A 24,545-nucleotide genomic window follows, 5' to 3' on the forward strand; every position below is an offset into this window, starting at 1 on the left:
CTCACTCTGTCACCCAGGCTGGAGTGCAGTGGCACAGTCTCAGCTCACTGCAACCTCCACCTCCTGGGTTCAAGTGATTCTCCTGCCTCAGCCTCCCAAGTTGCTGGGACCACAGGCATGTGCCACCACTCCCAGCTAATTTTTTATATTTTTAGTAGAGACGGCTTCACCGTGTTAGCCAGGATGGTCTCGATTTCCTGACCTTGTGATCCGCCTGCCTCGGCCTCCCAAAGTGCTGGGATTACAAGCATGAGCCACCGTGCCAGCCTAATTAGCACTTTTGATTACCATCCAACTCACTTTACCTCTTCCAAATATCCAGGACAATATCATAATCTGAAAATTTTTTAGTAGACATAAAACATTTTTCATAATATTCCATTACCATAAAAAACTTTATTATAATAATTCTTGAATTCAGCTCTAAAAAATATAGTATACAAGTTACATGAACAATTATAACTAAAAATATATACAGCAATTAAGTTTTTTAAAAGTTCATGTACATATTATGAATTTTAAATATGGAAATATGTTTTAATTCAATATTCTATTCTTGTAGAATTTTGGACAAAGTGTCCTGCTAAGTTCAAGTGAGCCAAAACAAACTACAAGTGGTACTTCTTATATTGAAGAAGGTATGTTTTAGTTTAAACATTTTTCTCTGATCTTTGTTCCCAGTGATTTTCTTCCTTTATGCCTATTCTCAGATGCTAACATATTATGTAATTGTTAAACCACCATTTAGAACCTGAACTCTCCTTACCCCTGCACATACAGGTCATTGTCAGTGTTTCTTTATTCTAAATAATAATGTATTGAACATTTTTCTACATCAGGTTATTTTCTGATTTTTACTTATTTGTGTAGGTTAGATTTCCAGAATTAAAATTACAGTAACTGACATGTAAATGCCACCCAGTAAATATTTATTGAATTAAACTGTGTATTAAATGAATACTGGATCAAAAGAAATAAGCACTGATATGGCATTTCATATATATTGCTAAAGTATTTTCTGGAGAAGTATTATTCAAAATTGTTCTAGTAGTGTATGTCCAGTGGTGTATGTCAACTTGAGGTAGAATCTTTTCATATTTGCTATAGACAAAAAAAGTATTATGTTAGTTTTGATTTCTATACCTTTCATTAATATTATGCTTAATTGCTTTTCTATGTACTTTTTGGTGAACTATCTCTTCGTACTCTTTTTTCTTAGATATTAGAGTCTGAAATTTTCTTACTGATGTCTGCAAATTCTTTAGCTATCAAGGATTCTAATTCTTATATTAGTTGAAGATGTTTCACTACTATTTGCATGTTATTCTACTTATATTGTATTTTCACGTTTTAATTTTTATTTCTTCATTCAATAAATGATTATTGAGAGCTAATCTTCTGCTTACAAGTAGGTATTGGATATACATGTTGAATATCCCTAATCCAAATATTTCAAAATCAAAAATGCTCCAAAATCCAAAATTTTTTGACCCCTGACATGATACCACAAATGGAAAATTTTACACCTGACTTCATATGATGGGTCACAGCTAAAGCACAAGCTCATACCACACAGTTTATTTAGCATCCCCAAGGGGAAAAAAGATCCTCTCAACCCTCTTCAGCTGCGCTATATCTTTTCCATGCACACCCGGATTCCCCCATGTAAGCGTGCTCACAAGGAGTAATAAAATGGTAGTTGTACCAACGGCAGATTCCCCACGAGGCCCCACATGGGGCCAAGACCTACATGTATTACTCACTGTATTTTTTTGCTTTTTCTCTGCTTTGTGATGTAAAGATATTGTTGGAAATATCAAAAAGACCTGAAGATACCCCTGTGGGTAGCAGTGATAAGAAAAAGAAGAAACATTTCTGTTTATCAATAGCCCAGAAAGTCAGACTTGGAGAAACTAGACCAGCAATGTAAGTGTAAAATGTCATATAGAAAAGGATGGTGTTGGAATGACCACAATATATGACCTGAAGAAACAGAAGGATAAACTGTGGAAGTTCTGTTTTGGAAGAGATGAACAGAAGTTAATGCAAAACATATAAACACTGCATAGGATTTCAACTATGAAGTCAAAGAGTGGATCCATCAGTGTCGCATGAGCACGTGCCACTTAATGGTATGCTGGTCATGAAACAAGCAAAGATCTATCATGATGAACTGAAAATTGAAGAGAACTATGAATATTGAAAAGGCTGGTTATAGAAATTTAAGACACAGCATTATTTTTAAAGATTTGTGGTGATCAAGCATCTGCTGATTACAAAGCAGCAGAGAAATTCATTGAAGAGTTTGCCAAGGTCATCGCTGATGAAAATCTGACACCAGAACAAGTATATGTTGCTGATGAACATCACCGTTTTGGTGTTGTTACTCAAAAAAGACATTGATATAGCTGATGAGACTGCCCCTACAAGAATTAAGAATAACAGAATAACTGCTGGGATGTGCTAATGACTCAGTCACGCCCAAGTATAAACTTGCTATGATAGGCAAAAGCTTGTGTCCTCACTGATTTCAAGGAGTGAATTTCTTACCAGTCCATTAATGTGCTAACAAAAGGACATGGATCACCAGGGACATGTTTTCTGATTGGTTTCACAAACATTTTATATCAGGGAAGCTGGATTGAATGATGACTGCAAGATTTTGTTATTCTTTGACAACTGTTCTTTTCATCCTCCAGCTGAAATTCTCATCAAAAATAATGTTTATGCCACGCGCTTTCCCCCAAATATTACTTCATTAATTCAGCCGTGTGACCAGAGTATCCTTAGATAGATGAAGAGTAAATATATATAAACACTTTCTTGAACAGCATGCCAGCAACAGTGAACAGAGGTATGGATGTAGAAGGTTTTCAAAACGAGTTCAGCATGAAGGATGCCATACATGCTGTTGCCAACACTTGGAACACAGGGACTAAAGACACAATTGTGCATTCCTGGCACAACCTCTGGCCTGCAACTATGTTCAGTGATGATGAACAAGGTAGTGACTGAAGGATTCTGTATGTCAAGTGAGAAAAAACTATGTCTGACCTCATTACATAAGCAAAAAATATACCTTCAGAGTCTATCGTAAGCTGGAAGAAGTGGATATCAAAGAGGTTATTAACATCGATAATAAGACTCCAGGTGTTCTCACTGACCAATGATGAAATAGCCAAAAGAGCTCTGAATTAAGATGATTGTGATAATAGTGATGATAATGACATTGTTAACACTGAAAAAAAAAAGTGCCAGTTGACAATATGATGAAAATGTGTTATGGGTTTATTGAAAGAGTAGAGCAGTGTACACTCATAACAACAAGAAATTATGTCAGTTTATAAAATCAAAGAGAGGCTTCTAAGACAAAAAAAAAAAACATTGTAAATGAGGCAAAAGTCTCTGGAAGAAACATTTTTTAAGGTCATCTAGCAGAATATTTCCTCATCCCTAGAGGACCCACTTCCTTGTGCCTCAGCTGCTTCTGATGTTTCTTCTCACTTAAAAAAATAAAATACAGTGTACAGTAACCATTCGATCAAAATGTAACATAATACCTAAGATTGGAAGCCTGCCATTGTTCCTTGTTGCTATTGTTGAACAGCTGACACAGGTATTCTTGTGATGTTAGTGTGGTGCTTAGTTGCCCTGAACACATTATTTTCTGACAGTATGAAGGATACATCTTATTTTTTACTGTTAAGTACTTATGTGTGAATAGGTATAAGAACATTATTGCTTTTTAGTAGATATAAATTTGGAGTCAGGAATAACAGTGATGCCAAACAACCACAGATCATCCACATAAGTTGCTGATACAGTGATATCTTTGCCTTCTGATGGTTCGATATACACCAACTTCATTTCATGGACAAAATTATTTATTATATAAAATTACCTTCAGGTATGTGTATAAGGTATATATGAAACATAAATGAGGTTTTTTTTCCTTTTTTTTTTTTTAAGCAGAGTCTTACTCTGTCACCTAGGCTGAAGTGCAATGGTGCAATCTCGGCTCATTGCAACCTCCGCCTCTCAAGTTCAAGCAATTCTTCTGCATCAGCCTCCCAAGTAGCTGGGATGACAGGCGTATGCCACCACGCCTGGGTAATTTTTGTATTTTTAGTTGAGATGAGGCTTCACCATTTTGGCCAGGATGGTCTTGAACTCCTGACCTCAGGTGATCCACCCACTTTGGCCTCCCAAAGTGCTGGGATTACAGGCATGAGCCACCGCACCCAGCTGAGTTTCATGTTTAAACCTAGGTCTCATCACCAACATATCTCACGTATATGCAAATATCCAAAATTCTAAAAAAATCCAAAACCTGAAACACATCTAGTCCCAAGCATTTTGGATAAGGAATACTTAACATTTACAATAATAAACAAAATATACAAAAGTATTGCTCTTCAGAAGTGTAAAGTCTATTAGGGAAGACTGGCTTTAAATAAACATGTTTTAGTCTTTTCTTACTGATGTCTCCATTACTTTTAAGCTTTGTCAAAGAACCTTCCCAATACAGAAATTTAGAAACATTTTCTTCTGGGTTTCTTTAATTAATGGCTTGATTCCTTAAGTTTTTCTTTAATTTCTTAGGAATTTGTTTAAACAAACAGTGGGAAGTAAAACTTCAAATTGATTTTTTTTTTTTTTTTTTTTTGAGACAGAGTCTGTCACCCAGGCTGGAGCACAGTAGCACAATCTCAGCTCACTGCAACCTCCACCTCCTGGGTTCAAGTGATTCTCCTGCCTGAGCCTCCCAAGCAGCTGGGATTATAAGCACCCACAATAACACCTGGCTGATTTTTGTATTTTTAGTAGAGACGAGGTTTCACCATGTTGGCCAGGCTGGTCTCGAACTCCTGACCTCAAGTGATTCACCCGCCTCAGCCTTCCAAGGTACTGGGATTAGAGGCATGAGCCACTGCACTCAGCCCAAATTGATTCTTTTATAAGCAAAAACTAATATGTAAAATCATCTTTCCCTTCTGTCAAATCTTTGATGCTTCTTTGATCACACGTTCTTATATCTAATTGGGTCTGTTTCTAGGCTGTCAGTTCTGTTTACCTGATCATCAAAGTTTGTAATCTTAAGGGTTTTTTTTGGTCTTACTTTGTTATAATTCATTATAACTACTATTATAAAGACAGTCTCCTTCATCTTTTTTGTACTACCAATGAATAACAAACATATGACAAAAACTCTCTGCATTATATAGTTTTTTTCTTTAGTTCAAGTAATACTCTGGGAATTTTTATTAACTCACTGCCGTCATTTTGAATATCCTTTTTTAAAAAACAAAGGATAGGAAAATGCTAGATAGAGGATCCTGATAAATGAAATCAAAGTAGCAGATATTTACTAGGTTTCTGCTTGTAATATGAATACATACAGACAGTTAAGTATGTATAAGTATGTGTAAGTATGTATAAGGGCTGATCTCAAAGACAAAAGGGGTTCAAAGAATAATTGATGTAAGTTTCTGTAGTTTCAGATAGTACTTCTGAGTTTTTGATGGCTGAAAACTTAGTGAAAGCATCAGTGCCGGAGGATGAGATTCTGACTGTCTTGAATAGCAAACAGATACGGAAATCAAATCTACCTTTAAATAAAACTCAACAATTCAACATCTGCACACTGTCAGCTGAAGAACAGAAGATCCTAGAGTCCCTTAATAATCTCAATGAAAGACTACATTGTAAGTATGGAAGAACACCTCTTACAAGAAATACTGCATTTACACTTAGACAATTTTAATTTAAACTTTAATTTAAAAATTCAAAAGTAAAATACAAAATATATCCATATTACCAACTACTTAATTGAGTGCATAACCATTCAGAATATATTTGAATACTATTTCAAGTATGCCATATCATTTATGATGATGTCAACTTCTTTGGCAGACTTATCTGTCTTTTCAGAATATATGAATAGACTTCTGTTTCAGCAATGGACAGGCTACGTATCTATACTGACCGTCCATCAAAACAACCATAAATCCTTGATTAAGTATTTTTTAAACCTGCAATATAGTGATGAGCTAGTAAGAATGTAAGACATTCTTAAGACCAATAACTAAATGTAGATAAGAACTCAAAAAGATAAGGAGAGTGCTGCAGCTAGCTCTTGTCCTGAGGATATTTAACTTACGGGGTGAAATTGAACTTTGCTTTCCATGACCTCATAGAAAAAAGGGAACAGGCCTACTCAGGATGAGTAGTCTCACAGACGATCTTTCCACCATAAAGCTGGGCCACCCAAAGAGTTGTGCACTACACATGCATACACAGAGGAGGCAGCGCAGGGAGAGGGAATTTTTTTCTAAAAAAAAAAAAAAAAAAAAAAGGCTTGCATTTTTTAAACTTCGGTATTGAGCAGGTGATAGAGGAAAAATGATCCCTGAGAATGTAGAATCACAGTTTAATACAAGTATCACAGTAATCTCCAGCCCATACTCACATTACCTGAGTAGTTCCTAAGATCTCAAGCAAAGAATTTAGAATGATCCCAAACTGGTAGTATTCCAAAACACTTGGGAAAAGTACATTTATGTATCTTTTGCACCTATATTCCAGTCCTCAAAGAATTATCACAAGTGAAATCCAAGGAAAATGAGCAGCCTACAATTTAAAAAAAGTAAATAACAATCCATAATGAAAAAAGGCACCAAGAAAAAAAATCAAAAGAATCCACAAAACAGAATAAACAGACCCAGAAAGGATTCAAATAATGAAATTACCAGGCGCAAACTATAAATAACTATGCTTGTATGCTCTAAAGTTATCAGAAATAAGTTTTAAAATGCAGAAATGCAGTCATTTTTAAACTTAAACATGCAGGGAATAAGAAACTATAAAGAAAGAGCAAACAGATTTGAAAAAGGGCCCAAATAGAATGCCTGGAAATTGAAAATATAATAATTGAAATGTAAAATTTAGTAGATGGTTTAACCACCAGATTACAAACATCTGAAGAGAGAATTAGTAAACTAGAATATGAATCAAAGAAATTTATCCACAATATATCTTAGAGAGACAGAGAGATGGAAAATATGATATAGAGCTTAAAAGACACAAAAGAGTAAATAAAAAGGTCTGAAAGTCTAGAGACAATATCTAAAGTGCTAATGGTTGACAACTTTTCCAATTTGATGAACAATGCCAACCTACAGATTCAACAACCCAACACATTTCAGAGTAAATAAAAAGAAATGACAGGCCGGGCGCGGTGGCTCACGCTTGTAATCCCAGCACTTTGGGAGGCCGAGGTGGGCGGATCACGAGGTCAGGAGATCGAGACCACGGTGAAACCCCGTCTCTACCAAAAATACAAAAAATTAGCCGGGCGTGGTGGCGGGCGCCTGTAGTCCCAGCTACTCGGAGAGGCTGAGGCAGGAGAATGGCGTGAACCCGGGAGGCGGAGGTTGCAGTGAGCCGAGATCGTGCCACTGCACTCCAGCCTGGGCGACAGAGCAAGACTCCGTCTCAAAAAAAAAAAAAAAAAAAGAAATGACAACTAAGCTACATCACAGTGAATTTTAATCAGCAACAAAAAGGCAGAAAACAATGAAAAAATATCAGGAGATATTGACAACATGTCCAATGTGCTGAGAGAAAGTAACTTTCAAATTTAATACCTTCTTAACATGAAAATGTCTCTCCAGAAGGGGGGTGAATTAAAAATATGTTCAGACAAAAACCAAGAGACTTTGTTAACAGCAGACCTGCTAAAGGAAATTCTCACTGCACTTCACCAGACAGAAAGTGCAGTTAACCTCAGATGGACAGTCTGGGAGAGTAAATTTCAACAAACATTGCATAAAACAATAAATATAATAAAGTAGTATATGTTTCAAAGAGAAAAAGGTTAGACTTAAAATACCTATCAATAATAGTACATAAGTTCAGTGGGCATAAATGGAGTAAAAGTATACTAGGATGTTTATATTGTTAGGGAATTGGGTAAAGTCCTAGATTAAAGTTAGATATTGGTAATTGAAGTATGCCTGTGATAATTACTAGAGTCACAACTAAAGGACTAGAAATGTAATATACAACTTCCAAACTGGTAGAGAAGGAAACGTGGCACGTAAAAACTACCAAATCAATCAGAAATAAAGCAACAAAGGAGAGAAAAATAAACATAGGAGAAATACTGTAAGATTGTATGTAGGAATATATTTACAATAACTGTAAATGTAATAACTGCTACGGTTAAAAGAGGTTGTTAAATGGAACTTTACATTGCAACTATATTCTGTTTATAAACAATACATTTAAAAACATAAGGATATTAAAAAACTGAAAGCAAAAAAAGATGGAAAAGGTATGCCAAGCAAGTTCTAACCAAAGGAAAGCTGGTTTTGATTCACTTTTAGATAGAAAGCATTATTAGACACAAAAAGGATCACTCTGGGCCGGGCATGGTGGCTCACGCCTGTAATCCCAGCATTTTGGGAGGCTGAGGTGGGCGGATCACAAGGTCAAGAGATCAAGACCGTCCTGGCCAACTTGGTGAAACCCCATCTCTACTAAAAATACAAAAATTAGCTGGGCACGGTGGCGCGTGCCTGTAGTCCCAGCTACTCTGGAGGCTGAGGCAGGAGAATCGCTTGAACCTGGGAGGCAGAGGTTGCAGTGAGCCGAGATCGTGCCACTGCACTCCAGGTGGGCAACAAAGTGAAGACTCCATCTCAAAAATATACATATATATGTATATTTATATTTATATATGTATATATATATGTCACTTTATGATGAGCAAAGTCTTACTTCAGAAGAAATACATAAGATTTTTATATGCACTTAAGAACATAGCCTCAAATATATAAAATATTTTTAACCATGGTGGGTGATTTTAACATACCATTGTCAGTAATCGATAGAATAGATTTTAAAAATCAAATAGATGTATAAAAATTGACTATGATTAACAAACCTGATCAAAGGGACACGTTCTTTGTAAGTAAACATACAACCTTTATAAAATGAACCATATATAAGACCATGAAACAAGCCTTAACACATTTCAAAGGATCGGAGTGACACAGACCACATCCTCTAACCACAATGCAATTTACCTAAAATCTACTAACCAAAAGATAACCATTAAGAAACACATTTCTAAATAAATCATGATTCTGAAGAAAAAAATAGGAATTTCTAATTATTTAGACATGAACAATAATAGAAATATTTTATATATCTACCTGATTTTCTCTACCTCAACACCGTTGACATTTTGAGCTGGATAATTTTTATTGTGGAGGACTGTCTAAGTGCATTGTAACACGTTTAGGAGCATCCCTGGCCTTTACCCACTAGATACCATAGCACTTCCCTATCATGACAATCAAGTGCTCCCGGACATTACCAAATATCCCCTGGGTGGCAAAAATCACCTATGGTTCAGAACCACACACATATTATATGTATGTATTTTGTGTGTGTGGATTCTATTTCTGCCTAAAATGTAGAAGGCCAGAATGCATCAATCCCATTCTAAGAACAGTAAAAGATAAATGACAAAAGTATAACTTTTCTTGAGCCAATTAGAGAGCTGAGGTCGCATCACAACCAAGCAGCCTAGCATCCAAGGAAACACAGAAACAGGCCGGGCGCGGTGGCTCACACCTGTAATCCCAGCACTTTGGGAGGCCGAGGCGGGCAGATCACGAGGCCAGGAGATCGAGACCATCCTGACTAACTCGGTGAAACCCCGTCTCTACTAAAAATACAAAAAAATTAGCCGGGCGTGGTGGCGGGTGCCTGTAGTCCCAGCTACTCGGGAGGCTGAGGCAGGAGAATGGCGTGAACCCAGGAGGCGGAGCTTGCAGTGAGCCGAGATCATGCCACTGCACTCCAGCCTGGGTGAAAGAGCGAGACTCCGTCTCAAAAACAAAAAGGAAACACAGAAACATCTAAAGAGAGACAGGTTGTGAACATTTTCTCACCCATGGGAGAATATGAGAGAGGGAAATGTCCATACAAGCTGATATTAGAAATTGTTTAAATTTTCAACAGATTGCTAAAAGATGAATGTGGACTACTATGAGGATGTAGAACTTCTGGGAGCCATAGGCACAAGGGAACTTCACACCTACTCAGATTCTTCTCGGTAGACCTACACTGAGTGTTCATGAGGCAAATAGGAGGCAGAGCAGGAGACAAGAGAAACCCTTCCTCAGTAGTGCAGGCCTGACAAAGGGCAGCAGCCACAGCTGTAGGAAAGGCATGAAGCGCCTCACCATACAGAACCTTTCCCCCTGCAGAATAAAGGCCATCTGGGACAGAGGCAGCGTATCTTCTTGATTGCTCTCAAGGCACAGGTGAAGACTTACTGGGGATAGGGAAAAAGTAAAGGAAAAAAGCCTCTACCCCTGGAAGAGGAGCAAGACACATTCCTGGGCCAAAACCATGAGAGGTATCCTATTGTTGGTGGAAGGGTCTAAAATTCTCTTGCACAAAACCTGCCAAAGATAGAAGGCAAAGTTAACTGTCATGGGAAGGAGGAGCTGGAGAAAGAGAGGGCACACAGGGTCTGCTTAAGACTGAGCCTGGACCAAGACAACAGAAAAATTACCCTACTTCCCCACCACCAGATCAGCAAGTACCAAGTAACAAATAATAGAAATCTACTACTAAGAGACAGGCAAGAGCATAGAGAGAGATCCCTTCTACTGTGCACACATGCAGGAAGGCCAAAACATGGGGGCAGAACAGGAACATTTCAAGGGGTGGGGGGACTCTTCAAGACCCCTGCATAAGTACAGAATAACACTAATGGAATTTGAAATTAGTAATGTTAGTAATTAGTGTAGTTGGCTACAGCAACAACAAAACCCAAACCCACTCAGGGAGGCTGAGGCAGGCAGATCACTTGAGCCCAGGAGTTTGAGACCAGCAGGGCAACATGGTGAAACCCTGTCTACAAAAAATTCAAAAAAAATTAGTCAGGCATGGTGGCGCATGCCTGTGGTCCCAGCTACTCCAGAGGCTGAGGTGGGAGAATAACCTGAGCCCAGGGAGATCAAGGCTGCAATGAGCCGTGATCATAGCACTGCACTCCTGCTTGGGCAACAGAGGGAGACCCTGTTTTTTATTTATTTATTTAAATAAATAAATAAATAAACAGCTCAAATTCCCTACTAAGTTTTTAAACATCTACACATACACACTACACACACCTACACACACACATACTCTCCAGTGACCTAGCAGAAGTGGATATACTCATTTCAAGACACAAATACTATCTACCTCAGTTTCTAGTATTCCAAAAATCATATCCAGCATTCAGTCAAAAATTATGAGACATACAAAAAGAACAAGAGAAAACACTGTCAAGGGACAAAGCAATCAATGAATACGATGCAAAGATGACCAAGATGTTGGAACTATCAGACAGGTAATTTAAATAACTATGACTAATATGTTAAAGGTTATGGTGGGAAAGATGAACAACATGAGAGAGATAGACAACATGCATGAACAGATGGAGAATTTCAGCAGAGATGAAAACTAAGAGACAGGTGTGAGAAAGAAAAGTAACAGAAATGGAAAATATTTTATATGTGTTCATCATTAGACTCAAGACACCGCTGAGGAATCAGTGAATTTGAATATAGGTCAATAGAAATTTTCCAAACTGAAACAGCAAGAGAAAAAACAAAAGAAAATAAACAAACTAGGCCAGACGCGGTGGCTCACGCTTGTAATCCCAGCACTTTGGGAGGCCGAGGCAGGCAGATCACGAGGTCAGGAGATCGAGACCACGGTGAAACCCCGTCTCTACTAAAAATACAAAAAAAATTAGCCGGGCGTGGTGGCGGGCGCCTGTAGTCCCAGCTACTCGGAGAGGCTGAGGCAGGAGAATGGCGTGAACCCAGGAGGCGGAGCTTGCAGTGAGCCAAGATCGCCCCACTGCACTCCAGCCTGGGCGACAGAGCAAGACTGCGTCTCAAAAAAAAAAAAAAAGAAAAGAAAAGAAACAAACTACAGCTACACACATCATCATTGGTGGATCTAAAAATATATAATTTTGGGCAAAAGTAAATCACAGGAGAATAAAGACAGTACAATTCTATTCATATGAAGTCTAAAAACAGATAAACCTAAACAATATTATTTTGCATCCTTGCAATTAATATGTGCTAAAATCACAGAGAAACGAAGCAGTGTGGTAGGTTGGTTACCTCTTTGGGTGCAGGAAGGAAATGAAATCCATAGGGCATTGTGGAGGCAGAAAGTGACAGGAAGCTTCCAAGGTAGTGATAATGTTCAAATTTCTTAATCTAGGTGGTTCCACAGACATTAGCTTTATAAGTATTCATTAAAATATGCATGTTTTATATACTCTGTATTTTTTAATTAAAACTATATTTAAAAATAATAAATAAAAAGCAAGGAGCTACAGTCATGAACTAAGGCTATGAGTTTAAGATGTAAAATTATGCAGATAAAGAATAAAAAAATTAAGTCAATAATTGGAGAATTTTTTAAATTTTTGTTTGATACTTCTACATATTTAAATGCTTCATGTAAAAGATTCTACCTGAATTATTTTTCTTTTGCTCAGATGCTTGCTAGTATATAGACAAAAATCTAAAAATTGAAAAGGCAACCAAGTGACTCAATTTTTTATGCCTCAATAACTAAATAAACATCTCTTTTTTCTGAGAGGCTCCAAGGATGAAATTAATATTTTTTTGATAAAAAAAAAGAGAAAGAAAACGTAACATTTGAATGAAGATCGTTATGTAATAGTCAAAGTACTAGGAATTCTCTTTTATCAACATAAGCCTTATGTAATTGTTTTTAATCAAATTACTTCCATTTTTGGACCTAATATAAGTATAAAGACTATTTCTGGGGGGTGACTGGAAAAAAGTGTCTTTGATACATCAGAATTTAATATTTGATTCTTTAGTCACTCTTCTATTTCTATATACGTAACTAAATTATTTTGGTATTGTGATATAATTATTTCAGATATACAAGAATCCATTTGCAAAAACCCATCCGTCAAAAATACTTTACAAATAATACCACTTCTGGTAAGTATTTGAAGAAGCTCTTTTTTTTCTTGTTTTAGGAAACTTCTGATTTTATGTACGTATCAATACAGGTAAGAACTCCGTATTAATATTAATATTGCTTGGGATTGGTTTATAGAGGTTTTCTCCTCAATCAGCTTTTTATTATAAGACTGTTCATTAGAATTATGCAAATATCCTCTCATTTAAAAAAATTCTTAAAGGTCAGAATATGAAGTTTTTTTTAACGTTTGGGTTCAGGGGTACATGTGCAGGTTTGTTAAATAAGTAAATTGTGTATCCGGGGGTTTGATGTACAGATTATTTCATCACCCAGGTAATAAGCAGAGTACCTGATAGGTAGTTTTTCAATCCTCTCCTTCCTCCCACCCTCCATGGCCTCAAGTGGGCCCCAGTGTCTGTTGTTACCGTCTTTGTGTTCATGTGTACTCAATGTTTAACTCCCACTTCTAAGTGAGAACGTGTGGTATTTGGCTTTCTGTTCCTGTATTAGTTTACTTAGGATTATGGTCTCCAGCTCTATCCATGTTGCTGCAAAGGACATGATCTTGGTCTTTTTCTGGCTACATAGTATTCCATGGTGTATATGTACCACATTTTCTCTATCCAATCTACCATTGATGGGCATTTAGGTTGATTCCATGTCTTTGTGAATAGTGCTACAATGAACATACCCCTGCATGTCTTTATGATAGAATGATTTGCATTCCTTCAGGGTATATACCCTATAATAGGATTGCTGGGTTGAATGGTACTTCTGTGTTAAGTTCTTTAAGAAATTGTCACACTGCTTTCCACAATGACTGAATTAATTTGCATTCCCACCAGCAGTGTATAAGCATTCCCTTTTCTCCGCAGCCTCACCAGTATCTGCTATTTTTTGACTTTTTAATAATAGCCATTCTAACTGGTGTGAAATGTTATCTCACTGTGGTTTTGATTTGCATTTTTCAAATGATAAGTGATGCTGAGCTTTTTTTCATATGCTTCTTGGCCACATGTATGTCTTCTTTTGAAAAATGTCTGTTCATGTTCTTTGCCCACTTTTTAATGGGGTTGTTTCTTGCTTGTTAATTCATTTTAGGTTCCTTATAGATTCTTGATATTAGGCCAGGCACGGTGGCTCATGCCTGTAATCCCAGCACTTTGGGAGGCCGAGGCTGGCTGGTCACCTGAGGTCAGTAGTTCGAGACCAGCCTGGCCAACATGGTGAAACCCTGTCTCTACTAAAAATACAAAAAACTAGCCAGGTGTGGTTGTGTGCACCTGTAGTCCCAACTACTCAGGAGGCTGAGGCAGGAGAATCGCTTGAAACTGAGAGGCGAATGTTGCAGTGAGCCGAGATTGTGCCATTGCACTCCAGCCTGGGCAACAAGAGCAAAACTCTATCTCAAAAAGATTTTTTAAAAAGATTCTGGATGTTAGAACTTTGTCAGGTGCATAGTTTGCAAATATTGTCTCCCATTCTGTAGGTTGTCTCTTTACTCTGTTGATAGTTTATTTTGCTGTGCAGAAGCTCTTTAGCTTAGTTAGGTTCCATTTGTCAATGTTTGCTTTTGTTGCAATTGCTTTTGGTGTCCTCATCATGAAATCTTTACCAGGGCCTATGTCCAGGATGGTGTTTCCTAGGTTATCTCCCAGAGTTTTTATAGTTTTAGGTTTTATTTAAGTCCTTAATCTATCTTGAATTGATTTTTGTATATGGTATAAGGAAGGGGTCCAGCTTCAATCTTCTGCACATGGCTAGCCAGTTATCCCAGCACAATTAATTGAATAGGGAATCCTTTCCCCAATTGCTTGTTTCTGTCAACTTTGTTGAAGATCAGATGGTTATAGGAGTACAACATTATTTCTGGGCTGTCTGCAGAATATAAACATTTTTATATTCAGAGTATTTTCTTCAGTCATGGGAGCAGAAACAAGTATTAGTGTACCAATCTTCAAATAATTTTAGATGTGTATCCTAATTGAAAAACTGCTAAGAAGTGTACATCGGTAAGTATCCATATCTCTTCTGTATCTTGAGAGTTTTTTTTTTTTTAATTATACTTTAAGTTCTGGGATACATGTGCAGAACATGCAGGTTTGTTACATAGGTATACATGCCCCATGGTGGTTTGCTGCACCCATCAACCCGTCATCTACATTAGGTATTTCCCCTAATGCTATCCCTCTCCTAGCCCCCCACCCCCGACAGGCCCTGGTGTGTGATGTTCCCCTCCCTGTGTCCATGTGTTCTCATTGTTCAACTCCCACTTACGAGTGAGAACATGCAGTGTTAAAACTAGACATTACTGAATCTTTTTTTTTATTTTTTGCCTTGGCACTGGGTTCTGGTAAAAATGATCTGGAACAGCACTTTTCAAACTTTAGTGTACTTTGTACCACCTACAGATCTTGGTAAATACATTTTCTAATGTAGTAGGTCTGGGATGAGACTAGGTAATACCAATGCTGCTAGCTAACTTTGAAACACAAGTTAGTTCTCTGTGAAGTACTAACTTCACATAGAAACATAAACATGGATACACACTGGAATCACATGGAGAGCTTTAAAAAATACTGATGCCTGGGTCATACCTGAGAGCCGCTTGGGCATTTAGATATTTTTAAGCTCTCTGAAGAATTCAAATGCGAAGCGAAGGATGAGAAATACTGGTCTAGAAACAGTGATGACAAACAAGAAAGTCACCTACCCTTCCTGGTCCCCTGTCCGTTGTCCATCTGGGAGTTCATGGGGAAGGGGATCAAAGTGTAGCCTGCACTGATGAGGAAAGCCAGTGAAGTAGTCAGTTCAAGTACCCTCTCCCATTGACAGTACTGGACATACACTGACAAATTCTTCTTTTGCTGGACTTCTCTTAGTCACCAATCTATCAACAAAACAGCAGTACTACATAAATGTTGAATTAACTATTATAGTCAAGAAAGAGATTTATGAAATACTTTCATGTCTCAGCGACAAATTTTGCTTTGCTTCTCATTTGCATTGTATAAGTGGTCTTCCATTTCTTCTTCCATTTATTAAATATTAAGTACTGTCTATGTGCCAGAAACTTTGCTACATTCTAAGAATACATCATGAGCACAAAATAGCCAACTTTGCTAAGGCTAGGATTCACATTTCTAAGTTAGAAATTTTGGCCACAAAAGAAGAAAGCAGAAGTGATCCAAAGCCATTATTGTTAGAAGATCATCATGGTTAGTCAGTGATGGGCAAATACAAAGGTGCCCAGCAGCTCACTCCTCTCCACTCTATGGCATCTTCATGACTACAGGCCCTGCTGACCAACAGCAGCCCCAGGCTCACCACCAGGCACTGGGCTGCGGACCTGAAGACAGTAGCTTCAGAAAAGCAGAGTCGTTCCACATTCGGCAGTTTCCATAGATTTCCCCAGCAAGCTCCCCCTTCATAGTTCCACTTCAGCAGCTTGGGCATGCTTGGATTATCAGATTTCCCTGCAAGCTTCAATTTGTTTACCCACACCAGTGCTTCAAACAGCCTGCTTAGTCATCCTTTCTCTGATCCTGACTGGCATGCCACAGTAGAGCAGGCTACATTTTTATCCCTTGCCCCATATACTCTGATCCTTCAATTTTCCTTTTCCAGACCCTCATTTTCCCAGCTCCTATATTTGGTAAAATGTAATTCCTGTAATAAATACCTTAGTCCTATAAGTCTTATAATGGCTTTGTTTTCCTGATGGACACAGTCTGATAGAAGAAACATAAAAATAAGCGGTCTCTTATAAATCAGTGTAAAAAGCACTAACTTCACAGGTATATAAACATATGGGAAATGAACAACATTCTGAGTTCTGAAAAAAGCTTCCGAGTTAGCCAAATGAATATTATTTCAGAGACTGAAAAGGAGAAAGGAACTTCCAAGGACTAAATCAAACAGATTCAGGATGAAGAGGGAGAGAGAAAACTGAAGAGGGAAGCAGGGGCTAACGTTCCCATAGGTTTCCTTCTGGCGTGCCTAACTTTGTGGGTTCCAGGCCCTTTTCATCATTAGTTCCATCGGACATTGTTTTCACAAGCTCACCCCCAAGAACTCCCGTTTCTGCTATACAACACTATAGAGATTTATTGGTACCCAGAATTTATCTAGAAGAAAATTTTAAATAAAGAGTTTTAAATGCAGGTGTAAATAAATTAGAATTTTTCATTGCACTTTGAACCCTGAATTTGTATTTATTATTTTTGAGACAGAGTCTTGCTCTGTCACCCAGTCTGGAGTTCAGTGGAGCGATCTCAGCTTACTGCAACCTCCGCCTCCCAGGTTCAAGGGATTCTTCTGCCTCAGCCTCCCGAGCAGCTGGGATTACAGGCACGTGCCAGCACACCCAGCTAATTTTTGTATTTTCAGTAGAGACGGGGTTTTACCATGTTGGCCAGGCAGGTCTCGAACTCCTGACTCCATGATCTGCCTGCCTCGGCCTCCCAAAGTGCTGGGATTACAGGCATGAGCCACTGTGCCCGGCCTGAAACCTGAATTTTTAATGAAATTGTAAAATAGAACATTTTCAAAGTGGGAATTTTACCTTTTAGAGTAGAAAGGTACTGATGAAAATAACATAAGGTTGAGGTAAATAATCTATAAAGTCCTCTGCAATCTTAACTCATTACCTGAGAGAATGATGTCAGGATGTATTGAATATGCCACTATTTGACATGTCAGCCTAGTTTGTCGCTGCAGTGTTTTGGCATGTGTTTGCATGCTTGTTTCTTCTTTCTGATTTCCAGGAGAAGAGAGAAGATAGAAGCAGCAGCTGCAGAGACAAGAGATAATTCCAGCAGAATCCATCTAAGAAGACCTTTCACGTACTTCTCTAGGACTAGATGCATACTGTTTTGTGAAAACCAGCCATAGGAAAATATGTGAGCAACAACCCCCGTGAACATTTGTCCTAACTCAGATTTTGTGAGCAGTGAAGTTTAACAGAGCAGTGACATTTAACAAAGCAGTGAAGTTTAACAGAGTTCTGAGAATACCATGAAAGACATTATGCCTGCCTGAACAAAAAGCAGGACATAACCTAGCTCTGAATACATGCCACAAGGATGAAGCTTGTGAGTACAGCAAACATTTTTCCAAAGAATTCACAGTGCTCCTTTGCAATTTATAGATTTCATGTTGAAATATATATTAAATAAAATTTGTTTATTGAACCTCTTTATTAAACCTCTAACTTACTGATAAGATGTTTATGAAGTATGGCATATTTTGATTTTTTAATTGCCCATTTCAGTGTAATAAATATTCTTAAAGTTACCACATCCCACAAAATGGCCCTTGGTGGCAGCAATAGAGCAAAGGTTACCTTTTTGTATGGTGAAGGGAGGCCTTCCTATGGCTGTACAATTACATCGATTCTTCCAAATTTCATACATGGCACTTTGGCATACAGAAAAAACATGAAATTATTCATTAAAATGCCATGAATCAAGCCATTGGCTTATGCCTGTAAGCAGGCCGAGGTGGGCAGATGGCTTGAGCTCAGGAGTTCATGACCAGCCTGGGCAACCCTGTCTCTACAAAAAATACAAAAATTAACCAGGCATGGTGGCATGCACCTGTAGTCCCAGCTACGTGGGGGGCTGAGGTGGGAGGATTACTTGAGCCCAGGAAGATTACTTCAACCTGGGAGGTTGAGGCTGCAGTGAGCTGTGTTTCGCCACTGCACACCAGCCTGGGTGACAGTGTGAGACCCGGCCTCAAAAAAAAAAAAAAAAAAAAAAAGGTAATGAATCAATATTAGAAACTAAGAGTTTTAAGAAAACATGTTATGTGGCCTTTTATTAATAACACTACTAAATTTTGGTTCCTCCATATAATCAGTTTTGAAACACTTGATGTAGTGAGAAATGCATTAACATGTTGAATGCCTACCATGTACCAAATTTTGTGCATATATTTTTTATTTAATCTGACCAGCCACCCAAACCATGGGTATTTTTGTCTCCATTTTACAGATAAGAAACTGGAAGCTTTAAGAAGTTAAACTTAGCCAAGGCCACATAGCTACCTACAGTGACAGAATCAAAATTCAAACTCAGGTTTATCTAGTTCCAAAGCCCATGTTCTTTCTGCCACACCATGTTATTAGAAATGGGAACTATTGGATGAAATGAGGAAAAACAGGAAAATAATTCACTTTTTAAATGAACAAAATTAGTGAAAAAATTGACCTAATGAAGGAAACATTTGTGCTTTCCTATATTTTTAATTACAAGAATAGGATTTTGGAAGGCGACAGAAAATTTAGTGCTTAGACTTTTAAATAGAAAGTTGTGTGCCCCTATAGAAAATATTTGAGAATTTTTTATACTATCAAGAAAAAATTCTGTAAATTAAGATGTAATTTATAAAATAACATTTCAATGGGGGTAAGCAGGCCAGAAGAGTGTGCCAAGTTGTTTGTGAATCATTCCAAGCACCTCAGATGAAAACTCACTTTTATTTAAAAAAAGACAAGGGTTTATATTCATATACACTAGTATGTATGTACACAGCAGCATCCTGCATGCCAAACTAGCTTCACCATTAATAATCCCTCACTTTAATACCTCTTAGGAACCAAAGAATGCCTCTACAAGCAAAAGATAATTGAAAATCGTTGAAATCCAAAGTCAGAATAGGCCAAAAAAAAAAAAAAAAACCTAAATAGTAAGCTGGTGAAACAAGATAAGATTTGCATTTTACTAGAACTTGCACATTATGATATTGTCCTTTTATGAAACTGTCGTATGACCAGAATTCTTATGTAATTCTGCCCATGACTCCTCCAGAATTTTAGTAGATACAGGGTGGGTTCATTAAAAGTGACAAAAGTGGGAAGACATAGAGTAAAGATCCTTTGTGAATTAAAGTGGAAGAGAATAGCACTTTGCATGCTATAAACGTGAAAACTAACATTTTTGGCCGGACATAGTGGCTCATGCATGTAATTCCAGCACTTTGGAGGCCAAGGCAGGAGGATTGCTTGAGCCCAGGAGTTTGAGACCAGCCTGGGCAATGTAACACGACCCCATCTCTATATAAAATATAAAAATGTTGGCTGTGCACAGTGGCTTATGCCTGTAATCTCAGCACTTTGGGAAGCCAGGGCAGGCAGATCATGAGGTCAAGAGATTGAGACCATCCTGTCCAACATGGTGAAACCCTGTCTCTACTAAAAATACAAAAATAGCTGGGCATGGTGGCACGCACCTGTACTCCCAGCTACTCAGGAGGCTGAGGCAGGAGAATCGTTTGAACCCAGGAGGCAGAGGTTGCAGTGAGCTGAGATTGCACCACTGCACCAGCCTGGCTACAGAGCAAGACTCCGTCTCACAAAAATAAATAAATAAAAAATAAAAATATTATTTTTAAAAAATAACTTTTTTAATAATATAAGAAAGAAAAATGCCCTTTCACACTGAATCTTCAAGTTCTAAGAAAGAAAAGAGTCTCCTTTCGAATGTGAAGAAGTAAATTTAGAGGAAATCAAACAAGCATAACTTTCCTCAATGGAAAAACTTATGAAACTTCTTATAAGAGAGAATAATCTCAGGCCGGACATGCTGGCTCACACCTGTAATCCCAGCACTTTGGGAGGCCGAGGCAGGTGGATCATTTGAGCTCAGGAATTCAAGACCAGCCTGGGTAACATGGCAAGAGCCCAACTCTACTAAAAATACAAAAAAAAAAAAAAAGAAAAAGAAAAGAAAACAGCCGGGCTTGGTGGTGTGCGCCTGTGGTCCCAGCTACTGAGGAGGCTGAGGTGGGAGGATCGCTTGAGCCTGGGAGGCAGAGGTTGCAGTGATCAGGGATTGTGCCACTGCACTCCAACCTGAGTGACAGAGCAACACTCTGTCTCAAAAGAAAAAAAAAGAGAGAGAGATAGTAATCTCTTGGGCAAAACGTATCATATAATTGAAAGAAAAGTTTAAACACATTTCCGAGAGGCAGGGCAACTAATAACTGGTCAGAAAAATTTAGACAGTCTTCATTTTAAAATTGGCATCAGGGAGGATTACCATGAACTTATTTTAAATCCATATTGTACCAGAATGACTACGTCTGTGTTTCTCAGGAATGTTGAAGCTTTTTGCGAAAACTGTACTGTATACATATATAAATATACACACACTTACATGTATGTATTTTGATAGATATTACATGGACTAAATTTTGTCAATTTCATGTAATTTACCCTTTACAATAAAAATGATTCATTAAATGTATAACTAAATGTGATTTGGTTTTTATAACTGTAAATTTTTAATATAAAAATTCCCAAAATGTTTGTTTGTATCTTCTTTGACATTGAGAAACCTGACACTCATTAGCCACAATACAGGCACTAATTTAACTCTAGTATACATGAAAATTTGCTTCAGAATTGCTAATCCACATACCTAGCAGAAACAAATTTCTAACTTAAGTACAGCATTTATATCATTCTTTTCATCCCCAATCTTACTTATTCAGTCAATACCGTGTTTTCCAAAGTCACTAAAGCCAGTTCCTTCTTCTCCACCCCCTTCACTGTGGTGGGTTTTTGTTTTGTTTTTTAAGAGTTGGGGGTCTCACTTTATCACCCAGGCTGGAGTGCAGTGGCATAATCATAGCTCATTGCAGCCTCGAACTCGTGGGCTCAAGAGATCCTCCTACCTCAGTCTCCCCAGTATCTGGGACTAAAGGCATGCACCGCAATGCCTAGCTTTTTTTCTTTTTTTTTTTTTTTTTGTTTAGAGATAGGATCTCACTGTGTTGCCCGGGCTACACTGGAACCCCTGGCCTCAAGCCACCTTCCCGTCTCAGCCTCCTGAGTCGCTAGGATTACAGGAGTGATAGTTTACCAAGTGAATAATTTTAATACAGTTTAGATTCATTTGTCACAATCTGTATCCCATGTTGGATTCTTCCAACATCCTAGATGTTTTTCTTATTTGCATACAGTAAATTCACTCTTTGTGGAATTGTGTAGGTGTTGACATATGCATAGCATTGTATACCCACGACTACTGTACCATGCAGAACAGCCCTATCACGCCAAAAATTCCTTCATACAGCCCTGAGCAACCACTGATCTGGATTTTGTTTCTATTATTTTTCCTTTCCCAGAAAGGGGGAATACTAGAATAAAACTTTTGGTGCTGGATTGATGTCAGAGATATATAGAGAATTCTTATAATTTTATGTTGCTCAGCATTCATTTTGAATACAAGTTTAACTTCCTCATACCAAAGCAGGGCTCAGTCATCTTTGGCACAATTTCCAGTTCTACATTATACCCAGATGGCTCAAGCTGGTGGCCAGTGACAAGAACTTAGAGGGATCTCTCCTGCCTAGCAGACTGGGCTCCCTGCTTTCCTGCCTCTCTTTAAATGGACCATTTAGACATTTGCCTATTAAAGTGGCCCACACTCCATTCCCTTAGACATGCTGCTAGACACACTCTCTCTCTGGCTCTTCCTTTCTGCCTCATATGACCTGGGGACAGAGGACTGCCCTCCTGACTCATTATGCCTTCCTTGCCCAGGATCTGTAAGTGAAAATCTTTGAACTTATTTCCTATTGTGGTGATGTATTGAATTTGTGCTTTCCATCTGAGAACCAGGGGACACCAGGGAGAGCACAAGGTTGAACTCCCAGTGCCAAAGTGATGGTCAGGCAGGCATAAACTGGACATGGATCAGACGAGCCACAAGGGCATCTGCCAGTATGAACAAGTTTCCCACGTGAGGGACCCCCAGTCAGGTCAGGCAACTAGGACTTAGGCCATCCTCCAGGTAAAAGAAGTATCCCATGAAAGGCACACTGTAAACACCCACATCCATCTCCCCTTCATATCTTGTTGGGGTAGGGTTGCTAGCTACTCTGGTACTGGAACCCCAATTTAGCTGGGGGCTCTCAAAAATAAGGTACCAAGGCCAGGCACGATGGTTCACACCTATAATCCCAACATTTTGGGAGGCCGAGGGAGGAGGATTGCTCGAGGCCAAAATTTGAAACAAACTTGTGCAACATAGCAAGATCCAGTCCCTATAAAAATTGAAATAAAATAGCCAGGCATGGTGGCATGTACCTGTAGTCCTAGCTACTTGGGAGACTGAGGCAGGTGGATCACTTGAGCCCAGAAGTTCGAGGCTGCAGTGAGCCATGATTGCACCACAGCACTCCAACCTGGGCAACAAAGTGAGACCCTGTCTCTAAACAAATAATTTTTAAAATTTTAAAAACAACATATGAGCATAAATTCATACTTTTAAAAACATAGATACAGACACATGGATACAGAAATAAGATATGTGTGTCTACATAGGTTAGTACATATATATATATATATATATATATATGTCTTTGCTGACAGGATCTGACACACAAAAGACTTCACACCCAGATCTTGGTTTCTAAATACCATTCTCTAATAAAAGGATCCAGGGCTTTTAGAGAAGTGATTGAATCTAGGGCTAGGGCAGGCAAAATACAAGATACAGAGTAAGGATGTACTAAATTAAATATAAATAAAAATGAGCTGGGTGCAGGTGGCTCACGCCTGTAATCCCAGCACTTTGGGAGGCCGAGGCGGGCAGATCACCTGAGGTCGGGAGTTTGAGACCAGCCTGACCAACATGGAGAAACCCCATCTCTACTAAAAATAGAAAAAATTAGCCAGACATGGTGGCAGGAGCCTGTAATCCCAGCAACTCAGGAAGCTAAGGCAAGAGAATCGCTTGAACCCAGGAGGTGGAGGTTGCGGTGAGCTGAGATGGTGCCATTGTACTCCGGCCTAGGCAACAAGAGCAAAGCTCTGTCTCTAAATAAATAAATAAATAAATAAAATGAGGACATTCCAAAAAGACACAGGAGCCAGCCTGCCCTGGCCTGGGCAACAAGAGCAAAGCTCTGTCTCAAAATAAATAAGTAAATAAAAAAATGGGGACATTCCAAAAAGACATAGGAGCCAACCTGACAGAACTCCCCATGTCAAAGCTGTTACAATTTGAGAAAGTGTAAACAATTTGAATAAATTACACCTGCCTATACTGATATGAATAAATGATTGAATAAATAGATGAGGAAGAAGGAATGACTCTTCTTTACAGTAGAACTCCAATTAATAAATGTAGAAGAAATTAGAGAAATATAAAAATCACCATTAGAAAACCACAATTAATTGTTGCAAGCAAGATCCACAAATGACTGCTAACATTTGTTAAAAACTGTAAGAAGAAACAGGGTATTTAGGGAGCCTCAAAGTATCTCCCATAAAATATGTGTTAATTACAAAGAGGGGAAAAAAGTAATTTTACAGTACAGAAACCTAGCTGATATCACCTGAACCAAATGATCAAGGTTAAAATTACTAATAAAAAGACATGTCAGTATCATGTTGTACCTCCTGATATAATGTGATGTGATGCACTGAGAAGATTACATCGCCTCTGCTGTATTCTTCCCAGAACTTCATAACCTCAATTTAATCA

The 24,545-nt window shown here is 38.3% G+C and overlaps 1 protein-coding gene across 5 annotated transcripts in view; it reads left to right on the forward strand.

Moving 5' to 3' along the window:
- CEP126 (centrosomal protein 126) overlaps window positions 1-20,781 on the forward strand; it is an 87,050-nt gene extending 66,269 nt beyond the window's left edge. For 2 of the 5 annotated variants that reach the window (XR_009215581.1, XR_009215580.1), the window contains exon 9: window positions 563-638. Coding sequence is in view for 3 of the 5 variants with exons in the window: in XM_032167227.2 (XP_032023118.1) it covers window positions 563-638; window positions 5,496-5,705; window positions 13,000-13,064; window positions 17,814-17,858 (396 nt within the window). In the remaining 2 variants the exon portion in view is untranslated. Of the gene's footprint in view, window positions 1-562; window positions 639-5,495; window positions 5,706-12,999; window positions 13,065-13,102; window positions 13,136-17,813 lie in introns of those variants that run through there. The other 3 variants (XM_032167227.2, XM_032167228.2, XM_032167229.2) reach the window with 3 other exon arrangements.
- The last annotated feature ends 3,764 nt before the right edge of the window (window positions 20,782-24,545 follow it).

This window comes from Hylobates moloch, unplaced genomic scaffold, assembly GCF_009828535.3.
Source record: "Hylobates moloch isolate HMO894 unplaced genomic scaffold, HMol_V3 SCAFFOLD_11, whole genome shotgun sequence".
NCBI lineage: Eukaryota > Metazoa > Chordata > Mammalia > Primates > Hylobatidae > Hylobates > Hylobates moloch.